Source organism: Microtus pennsylvanicus, chromosome 9, assembly GCF_037038515.1.
Source record: "Microtus pennsylvanicus isolate mMicPen1 chromosome 9, mMicPen1.hap1, whole genome shotgun sequence".
In the NCBI taxonomy this organism is placed as follows: Eukaryota; Metazoa; Chordata; class Mammalia; order Rodentia; family Cricetidae; genus Microtus; species Microtus pennsylvanicus.
Genome location: NC_134587.1, coordinates 18763633 through 18790719, shown reverse-complemented (window position 1 = coordinate 18790719; position 27087 = coordinate 18763633). Strand labels below are relative to the sequence as shown.

General features: G+C 38.9%; 1 protein-coding gene across 2 annotated transcripts in view; it reads right to left on the bottom strand.

The window, feature by feature from the left end:
* The window catches only part of Fap (fibroblast activation protein alpha), a 68677-nt gene continuing 41590 nt past the window's right edge, over window positions 1-27087 (bottom strand). For both annotated transcript variants that reach the window (XM_075985035.1, XM_075985036.1), the window contains 10 exons: window positions 23723-23770; window positions 18426-18524; window positions 17901-17970; window positions 16963-17157; window positions 11944-11998; window positions 3803-3902; window positions 2619-2683; window positions 2044-2116; window positions 1680-1753; window positions 1-333 (listed from right to left, as the gene is read on the bottom strand). In XM_075985035.1, coding sequence (XP_075841150.1) covers window positions 229-333; window positions 1680-1753; window positions 2044-2116; window positions 2619-2683; window positions 3803-3902; window positions 11944-11998; window positions 16963-17157; window positions 17901-17970; window positions 18426-18524; window positions 23723-23770 — 884 coding nt within the window. In that variant the 3' untranslated portion in view covers window positions 1-228. The remainder of the gene's footprint in view (window positions 334-1679; window positions 1754-2043; window positions 2117-2618; window positions 2684-3802; window positions 3903-11943; window positions 11999-16962; window positions 17158-17900; window positions 17971-18425; window positions 18525-23722; window positions 23771-27087) is intronic.

Here is a 27087-nt window from a genome sequence, read left to right as displayed (position 1 = left end):
CACTTGAACTTCTGACTTTATTTCACCCCAAGTGAGCAGGAGATAAAACCATTGTGTCCAAAGTGAGATGCGTGGCTCCCTTCTTCTCTTCTTTCACAGAGTATAAGAAAATGTAAACAATATTGAGCTTGAACTTCTGAACCCTCCTTAATTGTTAGCGGCCTTTCCAATGTTCATGGTCCATGTCATCCACGCGAAGCTCCCAGACTGGCTAATACCTGCCTTGGTTCAGTCGGATAAAGAAAAGCATTGTTTGAGGAAGTGGGTCATGTGGATGTATAAGTGGTTGGTGGACCCACGAGATGATAGGCCATGGTTCTGGTCCGAGTACCACTGCAACACAAAGGAGAGAGGCAGGTTTTATCCCTGGAGCTACGAAACACGTCTCGCTTTGGCTTTCTTGGACTGTATAGTCACAGTAAGTTTCCTAATAATTTTGGAAGATTCTTTTAAGAACCCTTGAATAATACAATTGTTTGTAAGCAAACCTTGGGAGCAGGAAAACGTAGTGTTCTTATCAATATCCAGTAATGTTTTATATTTTTTTTTAACTGTAGGTTTTACATCCTAAAGGATGAGCTCTTCTAACGGCCAGCATCCTGGGGATTAGAATCAAGAGTCTTGGCTCCCAGAACTGGTGCATTAGGTCTGTTACTTTGGTTTTTGGCACTTTTGTTTTTCATGTGAAAAGTAAAAACAGTGTATTTAATTTTCCCTAGGATCCTGGTAGCTCGAAAGTTCCACAAGCTTTTGGCCTGTAAATCTAATTCTCTTTTTCAGAAAAATTCACCATGTAGTCTGTCACAATAACATAAATACCTTTTATAGAACTTTAAAACACCATTGTAACAGAAAAAAAGGGGAATGACTTAAAACTTCCTTGTTGGAGAAATTTGCAGTAGGATAATTGTCTTCATTGCTTAAAGGTGGCAAAGGCCATGATGTAATATTATAAATTTCCCTAGTTGAATTTTTTTTAGGAAGTCACAATAAACAAAGGCCACAAAACCTTATCTCACTTCTTGTAAATTATATTTTAAAAATACAAACTTCTAAAAGCTGAGGAACTCCCTTTCTGGAGTCCTGTCCAATACAAGCAATTGAGGGAGAAAATACATTTATTGAAGCAGGGACTCCCCGGCTACCAATATCTGCTCTCAGTCTTGGCCTCATTGCCATCTCTGATCCCATTCTGCATTCTTCTAGCAACCTGGAATGCATGTGCCAGGCCCTGAGCACAGACAGATGAACGGATTCTCTAGCTGAATGGAACTGTGGAAATTCACTGAGATTCTGGGAACATCTTGCAATTGCTTCTTACTGAATAAACAGAACCTTTTAGCTGCTTTGCTACTCCTAGGTTCTGTAGGAACTCTGATGCACCTACACCTATGCACACAGGACTTCAGGACCATTACATATTTGAGCTGTTCAATCTTGCAAATTACCTTATTTTATATGATTCAGGCCAGTTTATATGGCATAGGTGGTTCGACTCTTGAGGGAATTCAGAAAAACAGTCTATGATTCATTTACTAATACTCTGCTTTTTTACTCACCAGCTGTGTTTTCCCCCCAGAATTGACTAAATAAATAACTATATAAATATATATGCAAGACCCCTGTCTCTTAGCATAGTGGTCAAAGGTCATGAACAAGGGTAAAACGGAATGACGTACCATGGCCTGGAAATCCACTTGTGCATTAACCAAAGCTTTAGCAATCTGTGCTGAGTTCTGGAAATGCACATTATCTGCAACAAAGAGAGAGCGAGAGCAAGAGAGAGAAAGAGAGAGAGAGTTAAAGTGCTGCTAAATACCAGAAAGCCTAGAGTGACAATGTACTGCCTGGAAATGAACACCGACAATTATCTAGTCATGCATTTGACATTGTCAACAGCGAGCGATCACGCTCAGCTATGGAAATGTCCCTGACTCTTAGGTACTGACCCTGAGCGCAGGCATAGGAAGATGCTTAATGTTTCTTAAACAAAGTGATGCTGGCTCAGTATTTTTATGTGTAAGAGTCTTGCTTAAACCTCACCATCTGCTGTTCCGTGGATGAGAAGATAGTCTACATTTCTGAAATATTCTGCTCTTGCCATCACAGTTGAATTCTGGAAAAGAAGAAAAATTAACATTTTAGTTGCTGCAAAGTTCTAATAGAAAACTAGCTAAATCATTGTGCAATGGACTTCGCACCAAACTGAAATTATGTATTGCTTTGGTTGATAAATATTTAAGAGTCAGAGCAACACATTTTCATCATCATTTGCATTACTTCCATCTGATTCTTAGTTTGAAAAACTGAAAGTTTATGTGTCATATGTTACATATGAGTGAGACCTTAGGCATAAATGATGCCCGCTCAAGCTGTGTAGGCATTGGGGGTGGGGAGAGGAGATGGAGAAAAGGGAGGTTAGGGAAAGGAGGATGGCGAAAGAATAGAATCCCCAAAGAGTAACGTTTCATTCTAGTGATGCGTTCCAGTTTAACAAAAGATCATAATTTTTGCCTGGGGATCCAGAACTGATTCTGCAAAACTCTGAATCACTGTTTTAGAATGACTTAACACATTCGAAATACATTAGTGGCCTAGATACAATGGGAAACGCTTACTTTATAGTGCGCGAGATTATCATCCTTTGTCGGGAGGCCCATGAATCGCTCTGTGTAGATGGATGCTGTGAAAAGACGCCCGTGTGTGTTATTTCCACTTTCTACATGTCACTTCACAACCTTACGAAACTCCTACATTAGCTACAGTGCCCTAGTCCTCCCACCAGAAGCCTTTGAGGCGAGCTCTTGTTTTCCTTGCTATCCTGCGTGGCCTCAAGGAAGGTGTCCTTTCCGTAACTCACTGAGGCCTGAGAAACAATGCAAAAAAATATTTATGGAAACATGAGCATCTAAGAGTTTCCTTTTACAGGCTGCTCTTAAGCTTTGCCATGTACTCTCCTTGGGGGATTGTCGAGATGGAAACAGCCTCATTTTATTTTAAACTAAAGTGCAAAATCCACCACCTCTGGTTCCTTCACTGGTGTCTTGTTGCATCTGGGATGACAACGTGTCTCCCAGATTTGCTCGTCTCAACATCATGCGCACATATTCAAACACACAAACACATACCTTTCTGAATAAAGAATTTTTTGTAAGGCATGAACGTCTCATTTTTACTCCAGCATGAGAAAGAGAGTCTAGAAGCTCTTTAAAATTTTGTTTTTGCACAGTTATTAGAGTTCCTTTCAAATAAGCATTCTGCATTGAGGTTAATCACGATAACAGGCACACACAGGAATGGATATTTTTCAATTACATGCACATGCACATGCACGCGCGCGCGCACGCACACACACGTATTTTTTTTTTCTCTTGACTTGTGAAGTAAAGGAGCTGTGCTCCACACTGTAGTGTGAAGGTGAATTCCTTGGCCCCCAGCCTGACTTTGCAAAAGATTTGCTTAAAAGCTGTCATTGCTGGAGTTATATGCCTTCAAAAACAGAGTTATCTCTGGTGTTAAAGATTTGCTTTAACAAGGACTCAAAGTTTCTGGGAAAAAATAAGATATACCGGATTTCTGAAGAATCCTTCCTCTTATGATCTTGAAGAGATCTTCTGAACCACTAAAGGTGGTCAGCAAAATAATAATGAGTTATAGGAACAGCCTCGTTTATAGATTATATTTTTCCCCCGTGATGCTTGGGTGAACTTTAACTACATAATTTGTTTTCCTAGCAACCTCAAATACAGAGTAATTATGTGTTAAATGTTTTCGCGGCAATGTTTATGAAATGTTTCCATACCGTAATATTCCCAGCTGGAAACGGGAGCCACTGCTATCCCACACTTGAAAAGACCCGTTCCGGATGCAAGGGCCAGGGATGAAACATAACCTCCGTAGGACTGTAGAGACATTGTTATTGGTCAGCTCCAAATGCATGCGCAGAAGCTTCTCAGCTGTTATTAAAGCTAACCTACTCACAATAAAGACGGGGGGAGCTGGGAGGGTATGCATAGAGTACTTAAATGCTCACCTTGCACCCCAGCGGCAAGCGCCACTAAGAATTTTATCTCTGATAATAACAGACTCCCTGAAAACATGGTAGGCAAAGTTTAGAAGAAATATGTTATTACAAGGTTCTATAAAAACCCCAAACAAATTGTCCATTTAGATCTTTCTAACTGGGACTTTGTTAGAAAGAAAAAAATAACAAACAAAAACAAACAAGAAAACCAAGTTTCTTCTTGAAAGAGATGCACAGAAAAAGAGAATGGTTTCCAAATGCAAAGGTGAGATGCTTTCTGCAGTTCACAAGAGGCCCATTAGGCAGAATTCGCAGCTACGTTTTTACCTCGTTCATTAACAGGGCATGACTGGAGTTTGTGCTGTTTTGAGGCATTCTAACACAGCAACTCAAAAGAAGGAAAATTGCTGGTGTCCTTCAAGCCCTTCCATTTCTAACAAATTTCACAGAAAAGCAAAGAAATGCTAAAGGAGATGCGGGGCAGAGCTGGGAGTACTTTAGGTCTCACAGAGTTCTTTCTCCAAGGAATCGGTGGGGACGGGGGGTGGGGGGAGCATTTCAGGAACAGCTCTGTGAACAGAATGTGTATGTGGCTTAGCAAGCAGAAGAAATAAATAGGACATCACAAGGGGGTTTTATTTCCTCTTGAAAAGCAAATCTTGCCTGTACAGATAAGTTTGGAAGAGTTGCTCGTACTGGGTACATGGTCTAAGCGGACTTCTAAAAGATGGACAAAAACCAAGGCACACAGGAGATTAGAAAGTCATTCCCTGTGCTTTTGTGGGCCCTGATGCAGGGACATCTGTCCGCATCACATGGGACCTTGTGACTTTCCCTCTGCAGTCATGCAAATCATGCCTCCTCCTAAGCTGTTAGTCTTTAGAGAGGGGTGGGGACAGAGAAGGGGGACTGGAGCAAAGAGGGGCAAGTGGGCCCATTCTTTACCCATGAAATATAAGGTGTGGAAGATGAGCTAAGAATCTCATTGAATTTAACAGTTAAATGAAGAATCCTCTAAGTGGTTTGTGGTTTTGTGTTTCCATCTCTGGGGAATTTTATAGAGGGCCTTTGGCTGCAAAACACAGAATAAAATAGGCTACTCCAATTATACCATGGCCTCTTTTTATTATATTTGGAGGAGAACTAAGCTAGGTTTTAATAGGGGAAAATATATTTTAAAAGCAGAAGGAACATTTGGGTTTTAAAATCACTTTGGTAAGTGAAATTTTCTATATGATTTGAAATTTCACTTATGAAAATAATTTGCTTTAAGTAGTAGGACAGCAAGAACCCGCTCCTGGATAGAAAGGATTTCTTCCCTCTTTAATTTCAATTTCAAATGAAAGCTGAGTAAACTTGAGAGCTTCATCAAACACTATTGTTTATGATTTTATTGGAAAAGAGTATTTACTAAAACAATAACATTGGATATGGACTCTCCTCTCCACGTTTGAGAGCGGAGAATAACACAGCGTGACATTGAAATGCCTACTCCGAATCAAAATCTTCTCGAACGTTTGCATTCAGAACCTCAGGCATTATTAATATGTACTAACTCAGGAGTGTGTTATAGCACTATGTTTAAATAGCTATTTTCTGTTTTAAGGGTAGAATACAAATATTGTCCAGGAATTAGTAATAGCAAAATCTTAACTGTATACAGAGTACAGCTAGAGAAGTTTAGACTTTAAGTGCCCGGGTGGCTTGGAAAAACTATTCCCACTCTACAAATGAAGAGCGGAGAAAAAAAAAAAAACACATTGACTTTCTCTGTTCTCTCAGGAGTGGGTCTCCTAGGCAGAGTGGGTGGCTACTGTAAGAAAAGAACCCACAGAGCAGATTGGCCAAGAGAATTCTAGAATTGTGTCCTTTGCACTTAGATGCCTTGCCATTTTGTTTAAATGAAGTATGCTTTTAAAATCATTCCTGGAAGGGCACAGAATTTTAAATCAGGGGTATGGGTGTTCTTATTTAAGCCATCATACATTTTGGAACATTTTTTTCCTACCAACAATAACAATAACTAGCTAACACTTGTCTGGCCCAGGAGTTCACTGCGATGCTCTTTGAGGTTCCTCACCATCTGTCCCATCTTTACCCATCCAGCCCCATCCCTGCTTTGCCTTTCTTCCACTTTGTTCCTTGGATCTCTTGTTCTTTGAACTCTGGCAATGGCGACTGACCTGAGGACATTTGCCAATCCTGTGACTTCCTGTCTGGCTAGCTCTTTCCCCAGAAAGTGCCTGCCCTCAGCTCCCTTGTTCACTCTTCTTCAGGTCATCGCTCAAATGTGACTTCCAAAGACCTCTGCAGCCATTTTGGTTCAAATCATGCAAGCATACTAGCCCATCATTATGCTCCTTCCTTCTTCTATTCTGCCTTTTTTAGATAGCTCTTACCATCGCTCAACATTTTGTATTGTACTCATTTACTTTTCTTCCTTTCTCTCCCACTATTCTCCAACTTCATGAGTAGAGACTTTTGCTTGTTTTGCCTATGGATCTATTCCCAACACTGGAAAAAATGGCCTTATAAACAGGAGGGATGTTTATACACATTTTTACTAAAAGTATGATTCCACTGTTACATCCTGTAATCCCCATGGAGACCAGGGGGAGAAACTGTTGATGCATTTCATAATGGAGTAGCTATATCTCAGAATTCATAGTGAATTCATAATGGTGGCATGGTGGAATCAGTAAAAAGCAGAGTTGGGGCTCAAACCTAGACGATCTGTCTTAGCAACCCATAGCATTTCCTGTCTTCCCACACCAGAGCGACTTCTTCTGGAAGAAATAATATAGTCTAACGTGGTCTCTCATTAGAAGTGTATTCATCCTACATTTACATCCTTCTCACATAGCAATTCAAATTGCTTATAATTAGTCACTGCAAGAGAAAGGAACTAAGATTAAATAATGAACTGATGCTTATTCAACACCACCTGGCTAGGTCTATACTAACAAAGCAACGCCTGAAAATGTAGCTTCTTTTTCTAATAGTTTAGGCAAAGCTCTCTCTGCTCCTGAACAGTAAGAATATTGCTTCAATTTTTTCATTGCATTCAACATTTTAAGACACTGATGTTATAAGCGTTCTTACGCAGTGTTGAGCATTTCAACCTCACCCTGTTCTCTGTCCCACATGCTAATAGCCTTTCTTCAGAGCAAAACCCTAACGTGTCTCTAAGTACTGCCAAATGTCCCAAGGGCAAAATCACTTCTTAACCACCATGATAGAGACATAACAGATATTTAACAACCACCTAAAATGAGGGTTATAAATCTTTGGTTACATAATCCAGTTCATAAAAAGTGGTGTTGAAAGTGCCTCTCTTTCTGTCTTTAAGTCCATATCTTGGAAGAAAATATAGGATTTGAAGCTTATTTACAAACCAGTTGTAAATAGTATTAGCTGGGTTGGCCATGACCTATTTGACAGGCCGCAGAAATACTTACTATTACCCAGAAAAAGACACCTTTCTTCCTGATATGAAACATTAACACCCAACCTTTTGACTTATTAGTCTGCAGGGGAAAAGGCTATGACCTCTTTCCAGTGCCTGCCTCTCTGGCTAACTGCAGGCCTTTGCAATTTGTGCCCAGTTTTATCATTTCAGACCCCTTTTCTATCCTAAGAGTGCCTTCTAGTCTATGACATTATCTTTCTAAGACAACTATACAGGGGTATTATTAATGACAACAGCTCTTCTCATAGAGATATCCATGAAATCATATTTTTTCATACTATCAATATGTGCTTACGGAAAGAGAAGGCATCAATAATTGTGGGATAAAATATTTTTTGTGCTAAACAAAAAAGTTTAACAATTTTTTACTAGTCTTTCATGGAGACTAAACACACTACTCTTAATAAACGTCTATTTCCCAAACTGTTGGACTATAGAATATTTTCCTGGAAAAAAATCTCCTGGTATGAGTGGGACAATTTTGGAGAGAACATTAAGGTATAGGATTAATTTTGAGACCCACTTCACTCTCTAGGCATCCTCAAGAGAATGTGGCTAAGGAGGTCAAAGGGTGGATTCTGCTACTGTTGCCTTGCTAAATGGACATGTTATCTGACTTTGCTTTAAAAATGATGTTTATGCCCACACATTAGCACTGCTCCCTGTGGTTTTTCATAAAAGCCACTTTTGCAGTGGGCAATAATTAATGAGGAGACTCGTGAGAATAAGTCCTGAAAATAAGGGCAAGTAAGTGACATTTATCACTTCCTTCAAGGCTCAGAGAACACTGTAGACTGGATGAGAAGACAGAAAGAATTTAAGAGACCAAAGGCGGAAAAAAGTTGTTGATGTGGAAGTTGTGTTCATGGACTCAAAGTAACTGCAGTTAACCTGAACAAGATCTGCACAAGAACAGGTCTGTCAGCATTTTCATCACACATGGAGAGGGATTCAGGAAACCTCACTCTCTGTGGGGTGATTGGCAGTTAATAACTGCTGGGGGAGGAGAGTCATTTATTTAGTGGTATAGTCACTGAAATATTGCCCATGTTATATCCTAGTAAACACGTGTCCATAACTCATGCTAGTGCAACAACCTTAATAAAAATCAGTGAGTCAAAAGCAAAAAAAAAAAAAAAGAATAACACCAAAGAAAAAAACCCAATAAGCAAAAACATCTCAAAGATCATGCAAGTATGAGGAGGGCTTGTTGGGAAAAGGTTTTGGAGGTAGGTGGTAGGAACAGAGAGAGGGTAATAAAGGGTGTAAATGACCAAAGTTCATATATGAACATTGGTCATATATATATATATAGTGTGTGTGTGTATGTATGTGTATTATATATATGTATGTATGTAATATACTATATGCACAATTGTGAAGTACTAAAAAACAAAAAATATTAGAATGGCAATATTTCAAATAACATTGGAGTTTGTGCAGCCTAACCAAAGTTGTTAGTTAAGAAACAATTAAAATTACTTAATTAGAAACTGCCCAGCCTGAGAGCGTAGACCAGAGGCATCAGCATTTCCTGGAATCTGCTCAGAAATGGAATCTCTGAGCTCAAATAGACTCTCTGGTGGTAAGGAACTGGACACTGTGTTTTAAGAAGTTTTTTTGGGGGGTGATACTCACACACCTTACATTAGAGAAGTTCTGGTTTAATGACACATGAAGAAATTGAAATCAAATAAGGTCATTGCAGATGGCAGTCACTACTTAGCCATTCGAAGTGGAAAAAGAATTCACTAATCAAGAGAATGTTGAGCTCAGAGAGATTAAAGGTAGGAAGTAACTCTTCTGAGCTTTCTAATTTGGGTGACTCGGTAGATGAGGGTCTTCAGTGATGATGAGGGCTTGTTTTAAGATTAGCTTGGAGTAAATGAAACTTGAAGCCCATGAATGTCATCTCCTAGGTTTGTGGGTTAAAATCTGGGTCTTCTACTCTATTGAATGTCATCTCCTGAAGGAGAGATACCTGGTAAGCCGCTGAAGTATAAGACTCAGAAGAGAAGTGAGTACAAATGGCCAGCCATCATCTTTGAAACCACAGAGTTTGCTCCAATGGTTTACAAAATATTGATGTATGGGTTACAGCCACACTCAGAAACATACTAACATTTAAGGAACTTATAGACTGCTGTGGTCTCAGAGGCACAAAATGTAAAAAGCCACACACATTCTCTTTCATGTGGCCTAAAAGGTCCTGGTTACTTCATGACCTACTTCTCCTGACATATCTCCAAACTTCTCTTCATGATTCTTTAGACTTTCAAAGTTGAACATATTCTTGATCAACTCAAACATGCGTCTTTGCTTTATCAAGACCAGGATAAATGTGGTCTTCACATTCTCAAATGCTCGTTTACTAAGCTATTTTTGCCCATCAAAGACTCTGACTCACTTCTGACGCCTCTATTAGCTCTCACAGGCACAATTAACCTCTTTTCTTTCTGTTGTTTTGTACGATGAGTTATAAACCATTGCTTTCGAATTTTGCCCGTATGAGGGTCAAATCTGTAACTTATTCACCCTTTTGTCCATAAAGAAGCTAGCATGAGGGCTGAGGATGTGATTCTGTTGGTATAGGGCTTGCCTAGCAGGTGTGAAGACCAAGTTAGAGCTCTAAGACCACATAAAAATGGAGAAAGTAGTGCACGTCTGTCATCCCAGCACTTGGGAGGTACAGTCAGGATGATCAGAAGTTCCAGGTCATTCTCAGATATATAGGCAGTTGCAAGTTAAGCTGAGATGCATGAGACTATGTCTGCAAAAAAGAAAATAAATTGTTTAACATAAGACCTAGTTGAGATATAATGGAAATTTGCAAGGATGAAGGGGTAGATGAATCAGAGATCAGAAATATGGGCTATTAAGAATGGAGTTGTGCAAAACTTGAAGAACAGGTACAAAAGGAGATGTAGTATTATATCTTTTTGCACCTTGTTTTCTCTAGCTGACTGGGGGCTACTTAAGCATGGCAGGCAATCTACTCCTTGCTGTCTCCTTTTGAACATGCTCACAGTCTGCTTCATGGTAACTGCCATGCGAGAACGTAAGCAGCGCAGGGAGACGAACAGATTTATGTCTTTGACGGCATTGACACAATCCGGTAGGGTAAGAGTCTCTTATTGAAGGAGTCTGGGCTGATACGGATGTACTGTGGGGCGATGTGTGGGTTTTCAATCATCCCACATAGAAGAGTCTCTACCAAACTAATCCATAACCATATTCTATAAATGAAATGGAAAGTTCTAACTTATGGTTACTCAGAGCCTGCAGCAAAATCAAAGCACAGTTCTAAGTAAAATGTTAATGATTTTGTACAGTATTTGCTTAAAATGAGACTCTGTCAAAGACTGACTTTAGGAATTTCACAAAAATGGGTACTAGGAAAGATCTTATCTGAAATATTCCCCAATAAAAATATTTCACTTGTTTTTACCCATTTGAATCCCAACTCTGTTTAGATACGTAACGTTAGATAGTTTTGAGAAGGACAAATTGGCTTGAAATAACAACTTTCTCCAAATTCCTAACTCTTTTTCATCTGGCCACTGAGCTGGGAGTTCAGCTGGATCCTGCAGGTCCCTCTCCATGTGTGTCTCATTCCCTCCATCTTGTGCAGGCCTCTCTCAGAGAAATCAGCCAAGAAAAACAACCCAAGCTCACCCGACCACAAACTGACTTTCAAATGTACAAATTCAGACCAAAAGGTAAAGCAGGCAAACTTCTCTGAAGGGTAATTATCATAATTTGTAATGGGCAAACCTAAACTCTTTTCACTATTTCTCTAGAGTGTCTTCACCAGTGACTGCACGACTCACGACTAATCACTTCTGCCACTCATTTTTGTGTTTATTTTCAATAAATACATCACTCCTCAAACATGGGAGGGAGTTCCATATCCATAACCAATATCTAGGTAGCCAAATAGTGCTTCTCTTCAAGTTAGCAAAAGTTCATATTGGGTCTACTAGGAGAATCTGATTGTTCAAAAAGAGAAAAATGTCAAACAGCCCTGGTAGGACTACACTGAGCTAAATAAAATGCTCTGAAAGTTTCTATAATTTCATACTTTAACTCAGCTTTTCATCAAAATGAAACATAAAACATACAATAGCTATTAAATTCAAAATCAGAGAGGCAGTCAAACCTTTGATAGGCATAGTTCTGTTTGGTATGTTATAATTCAGCTCCAAAAATTAAGTAAAAATATGTCAATTATGAGTTCATTTGTTATACAAAGAAGAAATTGAATTAAAGAAAGGAACAAACACTTAAAACCACCACTTCAGGGCTGATATTATCCAAATTGACTGTTTCTATTGACAGATTAAATTATGTTGCAACACTGACATTTCATGAAAAACCTTCTAAGCGAACACTTCAGAAAACGAGGATTACCAAACTGAATAACAGGCAGGGAACTTATAAAACAACTCACCCAGCCCCATATGGCTATTCTTTTTTCATCAATGAAACCCATTTCTATGAATTTTCTAAAGTGAAAGAAACAAATTTTTAGAATTTTAATTGTGTACACATGACATTTACTTCATTATACAAGCATTTTTAATCCAAAGATTTAATAGAAACGCTTCATTTCTTTGTTTAAACACGTGCATAATAAGGCTGCATTTACAAATAAGTAAAATAAAAGTATCATGTTTTCTGCAGAGAATAAAAGGATCATCTTAGGCTCTGTTCTTTATCTGCAGCGATCCCAGTGCCCTCAGGAGATTAAACCTTGTTTGAACCTTTTTTTATCAAAGCCTGTCCTCAGATTGCCTCATTAGAACACAATGGCTCCACTAAAAAGTACCTAATTTCCCAAATCCTTGGGTCTTGGAAGAATTTTTGCTTCATTTTGATTCAATTTTTAATACATTTGTATCACCTTATTTGCTTAGTTGTTGATACTCATTTTGATGTTAAGTCCTATTCAGAGGACAAAAAACAACCATCCTTCTTGACATTCATAAACAGGAGTCTCCAATTTACCATTGTATGAACAATTATGTATTGTAATTAGGAACAATTAAAATGTTGAATTGATTTGCTTGGCTCCATCCCATTTCCAAGAAGTTTTGAAAACATTCTTTTCCTCGGGAATAATGAACTATAAGAAAAACAACCTTTAAAAGTCTCAGGAAACATCTAGTCAACACAAAGCAAGGCATTCTGGTCACTTGTACCTCAGTTCCCCAGTATAAAAGAGAAAATGAGATTTATTTGGGGGAATAGGTTGATAAAGCCTAAATACAACTTTAGAAACAGAGAGAAGGAAGAGAGATAGAAGGTGTGATGGGAGTGGGCGGGCTCTAGAGAATGACACAGCAGGGGGAAGAAGGGAACCCAGAGACAGCCCCAGAAAATACAGCGGTGTGGCCTCTGGTTTCTGTTAATGGCTTTCTCGTCTGCTATCCAGAAGTAGAGAACAAGTGTGTTTTGTTAGTTGAATAATGGGCTCTCCTTTTCTTTTGTTGTTCTGGGCATAGAACCTAGGTCTTTAGGTATCCTATGCTAGCGCCCTACCTCTGAGTTCTTTTTGCCAGCTCTGTAGAGTTACTTAAAGGGATTTTATAGCAACCATTTTTCTCATTGCATCGACTCAGCATGCACGTTTCTGACGAATTGAGGAGTTGGGCAAATGCCCGGGACAAACAGATGGGAAGAGGCCCCGTTAGTCACAGCTTACCCGACACGAATTCTGAAGGACACTGAGTGTACAGGGAAGAAACGGAGTAGCAAATGGAAAATTGCTACCTGAGTGGAAGCTGATCAAGGGAAAGCAAGCAAGAACGCAAAAATATGTGGCCCTCCAGCCATTCTCACGCAAATTTCAAAACCCAAATGAGGGACGAGAAGGTTCACTTTCTTGTTTAAAAAAAAAAATATATATATATATAGTTCCGCTACTGGTGTTGGAAGACGGCCCTGAGCCATAAAATCGCTCAGGATTTTATGATCTCCCAGAAGCTAACAATCATTCTGCCTTGCATCTGGGGCACAAAGCAAATAACAGGTGATCCATGGGAGCAGGAAATTCTTATCCGTGCCCTTCCTAGGTGTATTCTGAAAGGATGACATTTACAGGAAATGATAGGAGCAGTGGTTAACATGGAAATGAAACATTAACACTTAATGTGGCAGGACGAGGTTAAAGGTTAGCTAGATAACACGAGCCTTTTGAGATCAACAGGGCTCTGTAAATTTCACTTCCAAAATCTGAAAAGCTTCCTGGAAGGTTATCAGGAAGAACTGATAATATGGTATTATCAGCAGAGTCGTGGTAACAAATCTTAGAGGTTGAACTGAACTTCCATTTTTTTTTTTACACATGAAAAGGACTCTCAGCTAAGTCATTTTGAATCCTAGGGATCCATTTTACTATTTGAGAAACTTTCTCTTTGATACCATCTATAAGTGTGGTAATATATTTTTCTCTTGTAATTTTTCACCATTAACCCTTAAATTACATAAAATTAGAACTATGAGAACATAAACAATGCCAAGAGACTCAAAATATGTGGAGCTGCCCCTGTAATTTCAAAAAAATTATGATTTTCTTTAATGTAACATTTTCCAAGGAGCCTGAGGAAGTCATGTTCCCTCTTCACCAGAGCTTGTCTTTAGAAGCATTCTCACGCACAGACAAGCCGTGAGGTCGTATTTGTCACGTCTTCTTCCATTTTTCACTTTGTTTAAACTTATTATCTTGGCTTGGCTCATATTTGCTTCTGTCTCAAGTACACATATATGGTTTTTCTGTTCATAATTCACCTATGTCAATTTTATAAGAGATTCAAGAAAACATTTCATTTCTGGGGTTATTTGACAGTGGCAGTCAAGGGCTTACAAACCCATTTCCTCGGGTCTGGGTTTGGTGTGTGATTTCTAAAACACTTAGAGAGAGAGAAGGAGTTGGGTCATCCTTGGGATCATTTTTTTCTCCTCCTTAACTTTTCCTTTTTTTAGGGATCGGGTTCAAAGGCCTCCTTTACATGTTCATGAGACAGAGATTTCAAGCAAAGCCAAGGCCAGAGCTGGAACTCTCTCTACTGTAGGATGTGTTGCTTGAACGGGCCATGCAGCCACTCTGTTCACTGAGGAGTTTGCTCGAAGTTTCGTCTATAAGTAGTGCTGTACCCATGGAATGCAGGCCATTTGTCCACGCTTACCAGATTATAAATGCATTGAAAGTCAGGACTGCAAGTTGCGCCATTTTATACAGAATGTAGTGTTAAAATTTGGGGTGCCATTGTTAAAGAGCTGAACACATGGGTGGCTGTATGCTTACCCTATTTCAGGGAAGCTTTCCCTAGGTTCTGATTGAGAAAAAAAAAGTTCAGGGAAAGTAATGGCTACCAGTGTCTACCTCTGGCATATCTGCAATTAAGTACCAAAGACAAGTTGGTATTAATGTAAAACTGATAGAAGGTAAAACCTGTGGCTCTGTGTTCTCTATATTGAATGCTAGAAATAAGAATTTTCATTAAGATCTTTGCATGAGCTTCAGATCTATGCTTTTACTTCCCTCAATAGAGGAAAGTAAGAATTCCTTTTTTTTTCTGAGTACTGTATTTGTGATGGTAAATCAATGCCTTAAGTACCATGGCGTATTTTGTTGGTGGTGGACTATATGATTATGATTATTTTAAGCCAAAGCCAAAACAAGCACCCTTCTAGGCCTATCCATCCTAAGAGACAGTTAAAGAAGAAACAATGATTTGTAATTTTTATCTCTATGCCTTTGGGAAGTCTTTGGTTTAAATATCCTTGGTGTTTTTCATCGTTTTAAATATTAATAGATAATGCCCTAGATGCACCTCTAACAAAACACCTGAAGAATTAAAGCTAGAACGCTGACAAATGTGCTCATACTCTTGACAGGACACACCATTGTCTGGAAAAGCTAAGCTGAGGATTTGGCTCAGTGGGTTAGTGACTGATTAATATTTACAAGGTCCTGGGCTTGGAGTCCAATGCTGCAAAAATAAAAACAAACATACAAAAGCAAAATACAAAGTTCTCTGTTACCCCAGAGGAGTTCATTTTGAATCATTTCTCCACTGGACAAAGTTTTTCCAAATAAATTGATAGTAAAAATGTCAAAAATCTGGATCAGTGAGAATCATGCAGCCTCCAAGAAGGGAGGGGCTAATTATAGATTTTGGTTTAAAAATTTAGTCATTAATTTACTCTATTTTATTACAATTGAATGCTTTAATTGAACATTTTATCCGTGCATAAATGACTAGTCATTGAAAGGAAGAAACATTGGAATCTATGAGTCATGACTGCCTTTCTATTCTTAAAATTAGTTACATATGAATCTAAACTTTTCTGCTTTGATTAGAGTCAGAAATACAGAAACAGGTGCTGTCTGGGTCTTTATCCTAGCTATTAAATATAATCTCTTTTGCATATGTTGATCAATATTGCTAATAACAATACCGCTAAGGGGATAACAGAAATATTCTTATTGAATTTTCTAAATTGCTCTTTCTTCCGAATAGGTGTTCAATCATAAATTGTTGCATGGACAAAATCATCTGTGTCTATGAATGCAATCAGCCACTTAGCCCATCGCTTTTAGACTGATAAGCTCTTACTTCCCCGCCTGCTCACATTATAGCAATGGGAGTCCGGGGAAACCCTGTATTGTGTCCCCAGGGCAGCAGCAGTTTTACCGACATCCTTTGCGATTCAAGAAAGATGGTGGGATCATAAACTGTGGTTAGAAATCTAGCTGGGGTTGAAGGGGAGGGCAGAGGTAGGGAGGGGAGCAGAGAAAAATGTAGAGCTCAATTAAAAAAAAAGAAATCTGGCTGGAGGAGAAGAAATTAGATCTGCCTTCCTTCCAAATGCTCTTATAATAATATTTCTATTATATCAAAACAGGAGCTTTTTGTCAAAGGAAAATTGGCATATACCTTCATGCTAGCATAGCAAAAACTGACAGCAAGTTTTATCACAAGTGAATTCCCAACACCTAGAACTTGTAGTGCGATGAAAATCTGATCCGTTTCTAAATTAAAGAGTAGGACCAACAATAACTGAATACCTTTGGATATTTGATTTCCTGAAGATTATTGCTAAAGTTATGTAATATTTTTCTTTTCGCTTTTCCAAATGTGAGCCATGATAATAAATAAAAGTGCTTTGGAATGTTTCACATCTATCCAGCATTTTTTCTGGATGTTTATTAGCCGCTTTCAGTGAACAACTTTCCCCATATTTGGTCCAAAAGATCCGTTTATAACCAATCATCATTTTAGGAAACTAGACCAAAAAAAAAAAGCACAAAAAAAAAATGGAAGCCATTAGGAATTGAAAACATGGTTAGGTGTATAGCTCCGTGGGAGGACACACCTACCGTGTTCAGGGGCCCCAGTTTGAACTACACTGGTGTTTGTGCCACATCTGTTGTGTGTGGACAGCTTGATGGAGCGGCGCTCACCTGACAGCGGTGATCTGGTCCTCCACTTCATATACACCCAGCTTCCGATACACCGCATACAGGAACTTGTCACCTTGGAAAGCAGTGCCTCGGCCATCCACCAAGGCAACAACTATCCCCTCCTTACTTGCAAGATAAGTTATCCAATGAACAGCAAAGACAGACTTGACACTCTGGCTGCAGGGACCTCCATACCTAAAGGAAAAATACAAAATAATTTCTGAATTCTTTATAAAATTCAGTTTCCCACCACAGCCTAGAACTGACTCTGGCAATTCCCAGACCAATTATGTGATAAAAATTCCAATATCAATAACAGAGCTGGCTCTAAGTCAAGAGGAGATCAGGCTTCCCCAGAGGTTTGCTACAAGGAAGTTGTTTTGGGACACAGCCTCTCCTATTCCCCAAAACGGATACATCTAGGGTTGGCATTTCAAGGAATATGTGTGGGTTTTTCGTCATTTCTGCCACCTGCCACTTGCTAAAAGCAGACATAAGATATACTAAAAAAACTGCATGGTGTTTTAAGCAAGTTGTGTGTAGGTCAGCCCTGATTTTGGGTGTGATTCCACTAAATGTATTCCATTCCTTTATTTCATTTCTAACTCAATTACATAAGATGTTAAGATGATTTACACTTTTTTTTTTTTTTGGCTGCAGTCTCTCTATCTCAAAGGTATTCTGACACATTCGGCAATTTGCCATCCCAAGGAAATTCAACACAACAAATGCAGGCAAGTCCATCTCAAATCTCAAAACTCTCTCGATCTATTTTAAATAACCATATTTTATTTACTCTGATTAGCTGGGGGAATATATAAAAACAGCATCAATAGGAACTGTTACCAAGGAGAATGGTTCATTCTATTTTATAAGTGTGTGTTTCATCCAGCATATTTTCAGTAAATAGTTTTTACACTAAAGAAAATATTACATACACTTGGATTAGCAAAGGGTACTTCTTTGATCTGTCAAATTGAGGAGGAAGAATCATCTTGTACCATAAAGCTTTGGAAACAGAAAAAGAGAGAATAATTATTCCATCACAGGTACATTATTCTTTGACCATACACATCATGAAAGCAACCCATACCAGGTAAATCATTAAGAATTAAGAACATGTTTTAAATTGACTTTATCAGATATTTCAGGTCTAATTTGCAAATGACTATAAGTCTCAAAATACTTTTCATTCTAGAGTCATATATTCTAAAATTAAAATTAGATAATGTCTGTATTTAAAATGTCAGTGTTGAGAAGGAGCTATGAAAAAGTAGATGATCAACTGTATGTATAATCATATTCTAATGTTTAACAAAGCTAAATATTGTTACAGAAATGTTATTTTAAATGAGAGCTTATAGCACACGGCTTGGACTATAACATTTACTCGGTAATTTTTCCTAAGTGAGAGAAGTGTTCATTTTCACATCTCTACGTGAGAAGTTTTTAAAAGGTCTTACTTATTTCACCGTCATCAAGCTTCTTAATTTCCTCTGTAGGCAGCTGGATATTTCTCAGGGCATTTTCCAATTCCTTGTTTTCTTCCAGTACTTGGATTTCTTTAAAAACATATAATGTTCGGCATTAGTTAATAGTATTTATACAAATAATTTTTTAAAATTCCTTCAGCTTATACGGACAATGCTGGAGTAACTGGGCAAGGGTCTTTCTGGTACCTCATCTTGGCACTCATAATGAGCTGTCTGTGCACTGCGTCCGAGTGTGAGGACATCACACTTTCATCAGTGACCTTCAGTGATCCTTACAGCTGCTATCATTTCCAACATTTTGCTGGGCAGTGGAGGTGCACGCCTTTAATCCCAGCACTCAGGAGGTGGAGGCCGGCGAATCTCTGTGAGTTCGAGGCCAGCCTGGTCTACAGAGTGAGTTCCAGAACAACCAGGACTATACACAGAGAACCCTGTCTCAGAACACCAACCAACCAAAACCAACCAACCAATCAAACATGCAAACCAAAAGCCCATTTCCAATGTTTTGAGCAGAAACATAAGAGCAGCAATACTAATTTGACCATGTTTTCTCACATCCAACTGTACTTTTTCAGTGTGAAGCCATGGAGCTGAATAGGTAACATTGCTTTAAAATTTTAGTTGACTAAAAGGAGGAAATATAATAACCAGATCATTGATTTATCTAGGTGAAATGGTGTTATAACTGCAAGCCTAATGTATTCAGTATGAGGAGTTAACATTGTTTCTGAGATTTGTGTTCGTATTTAACCTTTCCCCGTTATATTTGATTAATATAGAAATTTCTCTTTTTTGAAAGCAAATTGCTATGTACACGTTCTTTCAAAATCTTTTCCCCCAAATTGTCACATATCTCAGTCAGAAAACACTACACAGTATTGATATGTCTCATACCTGATCAACAATCTCAAAGCTGCTGTTCATAGTCAAGAGTAGTGCATCCTACCTATAATTTCAATGTTTGAGAGGCTGTGAGTTCAAGGTTCACTTGGCTCACACAGAAGTGAGTTTGAGATTAGCCTGGTCAATAGCCTAAAAGGCCCTCCCTCAGAACAAAACAAAAGTTTCTGTTCTACTTGAGCTCAGTTATATTTCCACACTCTAATGTTTCATACTGAGTAAATTAGTTGATCCTCTGAACGTTACATATTGGCAATACATGTAAATGGGTTTATATTAAGGAAGCTTTTAAAACTAACTTTTAATTTGATACTAACATCTTCGTGAGAAAAATTAGGCTTTCATACAATATGTAGAGTTACATTTTCTGTGAAAGGGTGAAGTAGATGACTTGTGAGATATGGTAATTGCTACAAAATAAATCCTGAAGATTTTTGTTTATATTCATTTTTAAAAAGTGGTCACCGAAGACAGTGAACTAGAGACTTATATCTACTCTGTTTGCCAAACCACTTCCAGTATCGCTCTCTGTTTTCGTATGCTCATGGTGTTTCGTTCCAAAACGTGTTATATTTAATCTTAGCACACATAGAAATGCTTTGGGTATGATTTATATAAAAGACATAATAAGTTCCACATTAGCATTGAGTAACCCATCAGAAAAGAAATACTTGTGAACTACTAGAAGTTAAAAACTCACAAAGATTAAATGCACAAATCTAAGCGAATCCAGCTTCTTCCTTCCTTCATGTGAAGTCTGTACATGGAGTTCTCCTAGAAGGGGTGAACCCTGTATGACGCAAGGGTATAGAGTGGGTGATGGCCGGGCGGTGGTGGCGCACGCCTTTAATCCCAGAACTCGGGAGGCAGAGGCAGGCGGATCTCTGTGAGTTCGAGGCCAGCCTGGTCTACAAGAGCTAGTTCCAGGACAGGCTCCAAAACCACAGAGAAACCCTGTCTCTAAAAACCAAAAAAAAAAAAAAAAAAAGAAGAATAAAAAAATAAAAAATAGAGTGGGTGATGGATTCATAGATTGCTATTCTTGTCATCTGATTACAGGTACTGGCAATATAAGGTGTTATCATATTCTATGATTTTTTTAACTCTATTGCCTTTCTGTCAATTATTGAACCTTTTAATTTTATGACTTAATGAAGTGCCAGGTTTGATTGGAGAACTAATCAATACTTCTGTAGTTAGAGTTGCATTCTTCTGAATAGTGAACCTGAAGTTGTTGTATCTATTAAAAAAGAAATAGAATTTTCTGGGCTGTGGTAAGAGTGAGAGGTGGCGTCAGGATTTCTCTACGGGGCTGTGCCGTATGAGCCATCAGTTTGTAAGGGGCGGTACAGCCTGGATCATATTCTTTCTTCCCTTCACTTGTCCTTGTATATTTACTACTCCTCGAGCCTCCTGGGGGTCTAGCATCAGTTATGGTTATGTCTCCATATGTTTGTAGATACTTTTTAATGACAAAACTGAGTTGAATTTTAAAAGTGATAGATCTTATATTTGATTTTTGCTTGTCGTATAAAAAATGCTGTATTTCATATTAATTAATTTTTGTGGAGAATCTGTGGAAAATCTTGAGGTCATTCAGTTACTTAATTTAATGAGAACCTGAAATGCCCAAAGCAACTAACTTCAAATTGGCCCTCAGTGGTTAAGTGTCAGCACCTCTGGGTTTCCATAGTATCTGATTCAAATAGAATCTGCTGTTTTCAAATGACTTTTTTCTTGGCAAAGGAAATGAAGTTCATTGTTTTCCCTAAGATTTTCAAACATTCATAAAACTACCGCTAAACTTTTCTTCCTTTCCCATGACAAGAGACTACTCTCTTCATGTATTCCTGGACCCTTCCCAATTCCTCAGGAACTTTCTTATTCTATTTCTTGGGTCAAATATAGTGCAATTAATGTAGCCAAGTCTAGTCTGGAACTTCTGATTCTCCTCTCTCTCTCTCTCTCTCTCTCTCTCTCTCTCTCTCTCTCTCTCTTGTGTTGAGTTTACAGACACATGCAAGAATGCCTAGCATTCTTTAAGCCCCTTTAGCCTCATAATTTCTTCAATTAGACTTCAATAAATACTTATCATCTTCAGAACATTAACTTTTCCCAACTAGTATCCAACTTTTCTATTCTCTTCAAAGACATATGCAGTAAAAGCTCTGGTGGTTTTGCCCAAACAAACAAACACCCACTAATTTCCTATACAGGTGAAACTTCACTTTAATCTCATCAGTTTCTTCACTCTTCTCTAGAAACTGCCCCTAAAAAGTAATTGTCCCTGTGTCTTCTTTGTCATTTGTATGCCAGTGTCTTCTTGAGACCGCTCTTCAGTGAGTGGCAAACTTGTGCTGTTTTGGAAGGTTATAGAACATTCAGGAGGGCTGGAGAGATGACTCAGCAGTTAAGAGCACTGCCTGCTCTTCCAAAGATCCTAAGTTCAGTTCCCAGCAGCCAAATGGTGGCTCACAACCATCTGTAATGAGATCTGGTGGCCTCTTGAAGAGAAGACCTGATCAGTCATCCTCATCAGCTTAGACCATGAAACCCAGTATGTACAAGATCAACAGAACCGCCATAAATGGACTGCCCATACAAGCTTCAGCATTGCCAGGGCATAAATCTCACTTTTTCATTCAGAACATTCAGGAGGTAGAGACTGTTTAGTCACTGAGAGACTCATCTCTGCCTTTCTTGCCCTTTCTCTGCTCCCGGACTGCAGGTATAACAGGGCCAGCTGCCTCAGGATCCTTCCACCATGCTTTCTAAGCATTATGGACTGTGTCCTTCAAGCTGCTTCTTACAGGGATTCAGTTGGAACAATGAGAAAAGTAACTAATACAGTGTGGAAGAATACTGTTCTCATTAGACAAGTTGGTGGATCTGTTCTCTGAAAGAATTTGAGTGGTTTCTTGAATTAGAAAATATAAAAATATATATGATGCATATAGAGAGTGGTGTAATAAAACTTCAAAAGCATTAAAAAGATTAGTATCTGCCTAGAATATAACAAGAACATCAAGAAAAAAAATGCTAGGATATAGAACTTCATTTTATGGAGGAAAGGAAGAGAAGTTATATTTTAGAGTGGTCATAAGATGGACTTTAAATATCTATGGAGATTTCCATTAAAACAAAAACTTCAGGACTTGAAAGTAGTATTGCTTCAAAGTATTGTTCCCTGAATGTTGAATATGTCTAATTAATAAATTTAATCTGTTGTGCATCAAACCATTTTGTTATTAGACACAAGGTTAAAACAACTTCAAAATGAAACTAAATCCACTGTCCTACTTCTTAATTCCCGGCCTCTTCCACACGTCTTCATTTTCACCTCTTCTTGAGCCATTAACCTGACAAAAACCTAATCCCCAAGCAGTGTCCTGACTTGTCAGCCAGGCTGTCCAGGGACAGCTGCAGGCGTGAGTGCTGAAGGAAAAAGCATCTGCTTGCTCCACATCACCCCCTGCTTGCCAGCAACTCTGATCTTTTGGTGTTTAATTTAATGGCCAATCAGAGGATAATATGGATCCATCAGGAAGAACACCGGGCAATTATACAGTTGAATAACCCTGCGGAAAGCAAAACTGCCCATCTGAACTGTAAACGGCTTTAACCGCCATCACGAATTCAAGGTAGAGGAGAATTCTGATGACAGCCATCAAAAATGGAAAACATCCCCAAATTCCAGGGATTTCACACATGGCAACAATGTGATATAGCTGTTAACTCAACGCAAAACAAACAGCAGTGCTGGCATGGCAATCCTCTCTGCTCTGAACTGAATCGGAGAAGTAATGTTGGGATTCTTTTGCCAGTATGGGGGTGATGCAATAAGAATATTATGAAGAAGAAGTAGATGGAGGAGGAGAAGGAGGAGGAAAAGAAGAAGAAAAAGAAGAGGAAGAGAAAGAAGGAGGAGGAGGAGGAGGAGGAGGAGGAGGAGGAGAAGAAGAAGAAGAAGAAGAAGAAGAAGAAGAAGAAGAAGAAGAAGAAGAAGAAGAAGAAGAAGAAGCAGCAGCAGCTCCTCGAAAAGCAGGAATTCTTTTTTGTTTTTTGAGGAGAAAGAAAATGTGTAAATATTCTTTCTGATTCTAATCTTCTGCGGTTTTAGAAGGTCGGGGGAGGAGAGAACCGATCTCTGTGGTGCCGTTTCTATTATGTCACATTGCCTCTGCCAATAAGTACCAAGCCTTAAGTGATCAGGTTTAATCCAAGCAACATCTGAATCTGTGGAATAATACACTTTATGATGACAATGTGGCTTTACAATTCCTCATCTCAAGGTGGACCAACTGACTATGCTCACTGCAGTGGCTCATGGTAGACAACTCAGGATGTCTTTAGAGGCGGGAGAGTACCTTGGTCTGTTCTGCCGTCGTGCAGGGTAGAAATGGGGAGGCCAGGGCCTGTGCACAGGATGGAAACAAAAATGTGACTTCTTTTAAAAATAACATTTCACCTTCAGCCAGGATTGCTTGTAGACCAGTGCCAACACATGTTTTAATTCTTCAGTGACTTTTTTTTTATCCATAGAGAAGCAAGCATTTTAAGTTACATTCAAACAACATGCATCATATCAAAACCCAATCAAAGAACAGATGTGAGAAAAGTCTTACCTGTGCTACAGCTTTGCTAGGAGTAAACCTGGATGGTGAAAACCTAATTAATTACACAGGAAAACCTCAGAAGCTGAAAGTGGCCTTCTGGGAAGATATCACACGGTGTTGGACAAGTTTTAGTTGTGCATTATCAAGCAACCTTCATCAGCCCCTAGGTTGTATTTCTGTTGAATGTTGAGTTCATTTGGTGGGTAAAAGCTAACACCTTTTAACCTTGTGATTATTACATGTAGAAATAATCTTGCATAAACTGTATTTCCTTCTCTAATACGCTGTTTTAGGTCACGTTTTGGGGGCTAGTTATTTGTGGCACGAGGAGGGGCCATATTGAGATGATGCTTGAGGGGTTAGAGAAGGAAGGATGGGGTCATGAGGGAAGGTAGGTTTTAACGTCTGTTCCAGAGACTCAAGCCAAGCCTCCAACAAGCTATCGAGAATGCAACGCTGTCAAAGCAGGGCAACACGATAGGTCCTTGTCTCCCAGCACAGAGCACAACTATTAGATATGGCCTGTGACTAAATCAATCTCCAGACTCGGGATGTAAGCTGTCAGCTAGCAGCATCCTTCATAATGACCGATACATTCATCCTTAAGATGGACGCTCTGTCTGGACATCATGCCCTACCGTGTTTTGCAAAATTTAGCTTCTCTATGTAGAAACTGGCCATTTTAACAACATATAAACAAACAAACAAACATGCTATCACTCATCTGAAGTGTGGAGTAAATTAATAAGCAGAGTACACTTTTAAAGAGTGCATTTACTGAGGGACTCCGTGGATTAAAAAGCAACACGCATAGTTGGGTTGCTGCTCTTGCATTCCAAATACTTCCTTCTGCTTTAAGGGAGCCCCATTAGAATTGTGTCCCTGGCCTTAAATAAAGCAGAAGAGGGACTTCTCTGAGTTCTTAGAGACCTGCTTATGAATGGGGCCTTCTGGCTGGTTCCTGGCAGCTTTCTCCCTGTGGAAAACATGCTTCTGATTTATTCCGTAGAGCTCTAAGTGCCAAGCCCCATGGGCGAATCCTGGAACTCTACAACGGTACCCATGTTTGTACAACTGTAATTTGGAGGGGCGGCTGTGTTAGAAGGCACACAGTTTACCTCTTTCACATTCTCTGACTAGACTTTATAAATAATAAAGCTAATATTTTGATTTCCGCCCTTCCTTCTTAGTATAACTTGAGACAAGAGGGAAGAGATTTTTATTTTGGCTTTCTTAAAAACCAGCAGTCCTTATGTGACAGTCGAGAGTGTTTGAGAAAGAATATAACTGAAAAGCTTTTCCTGAGACTCAGTGTTGCTTCAAAGCTATCAAAAGGGACACACATGCATATTACATTTGGGGCTAGAATCTAAGTAGATAAGGCAGTTTAAATCGCTCGGCTTTAACATATTAGAATCCATCATGCGGAATTTTCATGGGCATATGCTTTCAGTAGTGAAAGCCCACAATTTTATTTTAATCTTAAACTAAGAGACAAATCAATGACAGGCTGTCCATGACCCAGCAGGATGAGGACATAGACCAGTGACATGGCATCAATGCCTAAAATTCCTATTTTGTGCTGGTTTTGTCCTACGTTATGGATACGGTTTTTTACCTGCATTAATCCTATCTTCCAGGGTTCAAGTTCAACAGCCCTTTGGAGAGTTTGAAAGTTACATAATGAGGCGTTACTCTTAGCCCTGAAGAGAAAGATTTCAAGGTTTTTCCTATGATGGTGCAATGACTCATTTTACTGGAGCTTCAAAAACACCAGACGATGTGATGCTTCCCACACAGTGTATTTTTTGCTAAATGGGAAATTACCATACTGCCGAGGAAGAGTGAGTGGTAGAAAAGTCAGGCGATTCAAGTTCTAGAAAGGACTCTTCCACCAACTTTTGATGAGGGTTTAGTCTTTGGTTCCTTATCTATACTTCAGTGAACATTTAGGTTCAAGTAGATACTAGAGAGAAAGCGATACAAAATGTGTTAGCATGCTTTCCCCAAGAGCTGTATCACGTTATTCAAATACAGAGTGCATACCGCTATAAATGCATGTATGTTAATGTAACACTCTTGCCTTTATCAGCAAATAGCATAGCAAAAAAACAACTATCTTGGTAGAGTTTGCAAAAGACAGTCATTCTTTTGCTGCTCCACGATGCCTATGTGTAATGTATTAGACACTCGTCTTCCAGTTATGAGCGGCATGACTAAAAAGATGAGCCCACCCAGCCTTCCAGGAGAGAGAGATAAACAGATGCTTCAGCATCCTTAGTTCAAGGATGCTGTGTGCCTGACATGTAAGCTTTTGATACATGTTACATAAATATAGCGTTTGGGTTGGGAAATGTTGCATATAACTTGAGAGGGACATTTAATGTTTACCTTTAAATGCCATCATCACAATCAGCACATATGGCCATGAACAACAATCTCTTGACATTTCAAAGATGCCACTGACCAAACATTTTATGGAAGTGTTATTTCAAACTGACATCTTGTGACATCTTGAAGGGAGCATTCGGGTTAAAATGGTTATTCATGCCTACATAGTCAAATGAGCCGTGGCTCGGGTTCTAGAGCCAGGTTCTTGGATTAAGGGATGTCACATATCGTTAATTCTTGTTCATTATATAGGAAACCCACAGGAGGCCTCTGCAGCTGAGTAGAGATCTCAGTTGATTAAAGGTTCCATGGTTCTCTAAGTCACCTACCTGCACAGGAGTAATTGGTATCAGGAATAGGAGGAGAAAGGCGTGCCCTTTGTTGAATTTCCTGCCAAGTGTGCTACCCACTTCCCTAAACTAGGGTTCGCTAGCATGACAATTCAGCAATTATAGAATTAGAGATTCTACTAAACCCTCAGTAGTCATTGATTCCATTGGTTTATAGTGTTATCTTAACTTGTATTTCTTGTTATTTATTCAAGATAACATGTGAATAAAATCAACTTATCTAGACAGCAAATAATTTGTAAAATGTAACCGTGGTCTAAACAGCTAGGAAATGCTTTCTGTGTTGTGCTACAGTGGTTCATTTGTTAATATTTGAATGAATTACTCAGCTGCCTTCCAACTTTTGAGAGGAAGGAAAGAATGACAAAGATTTAT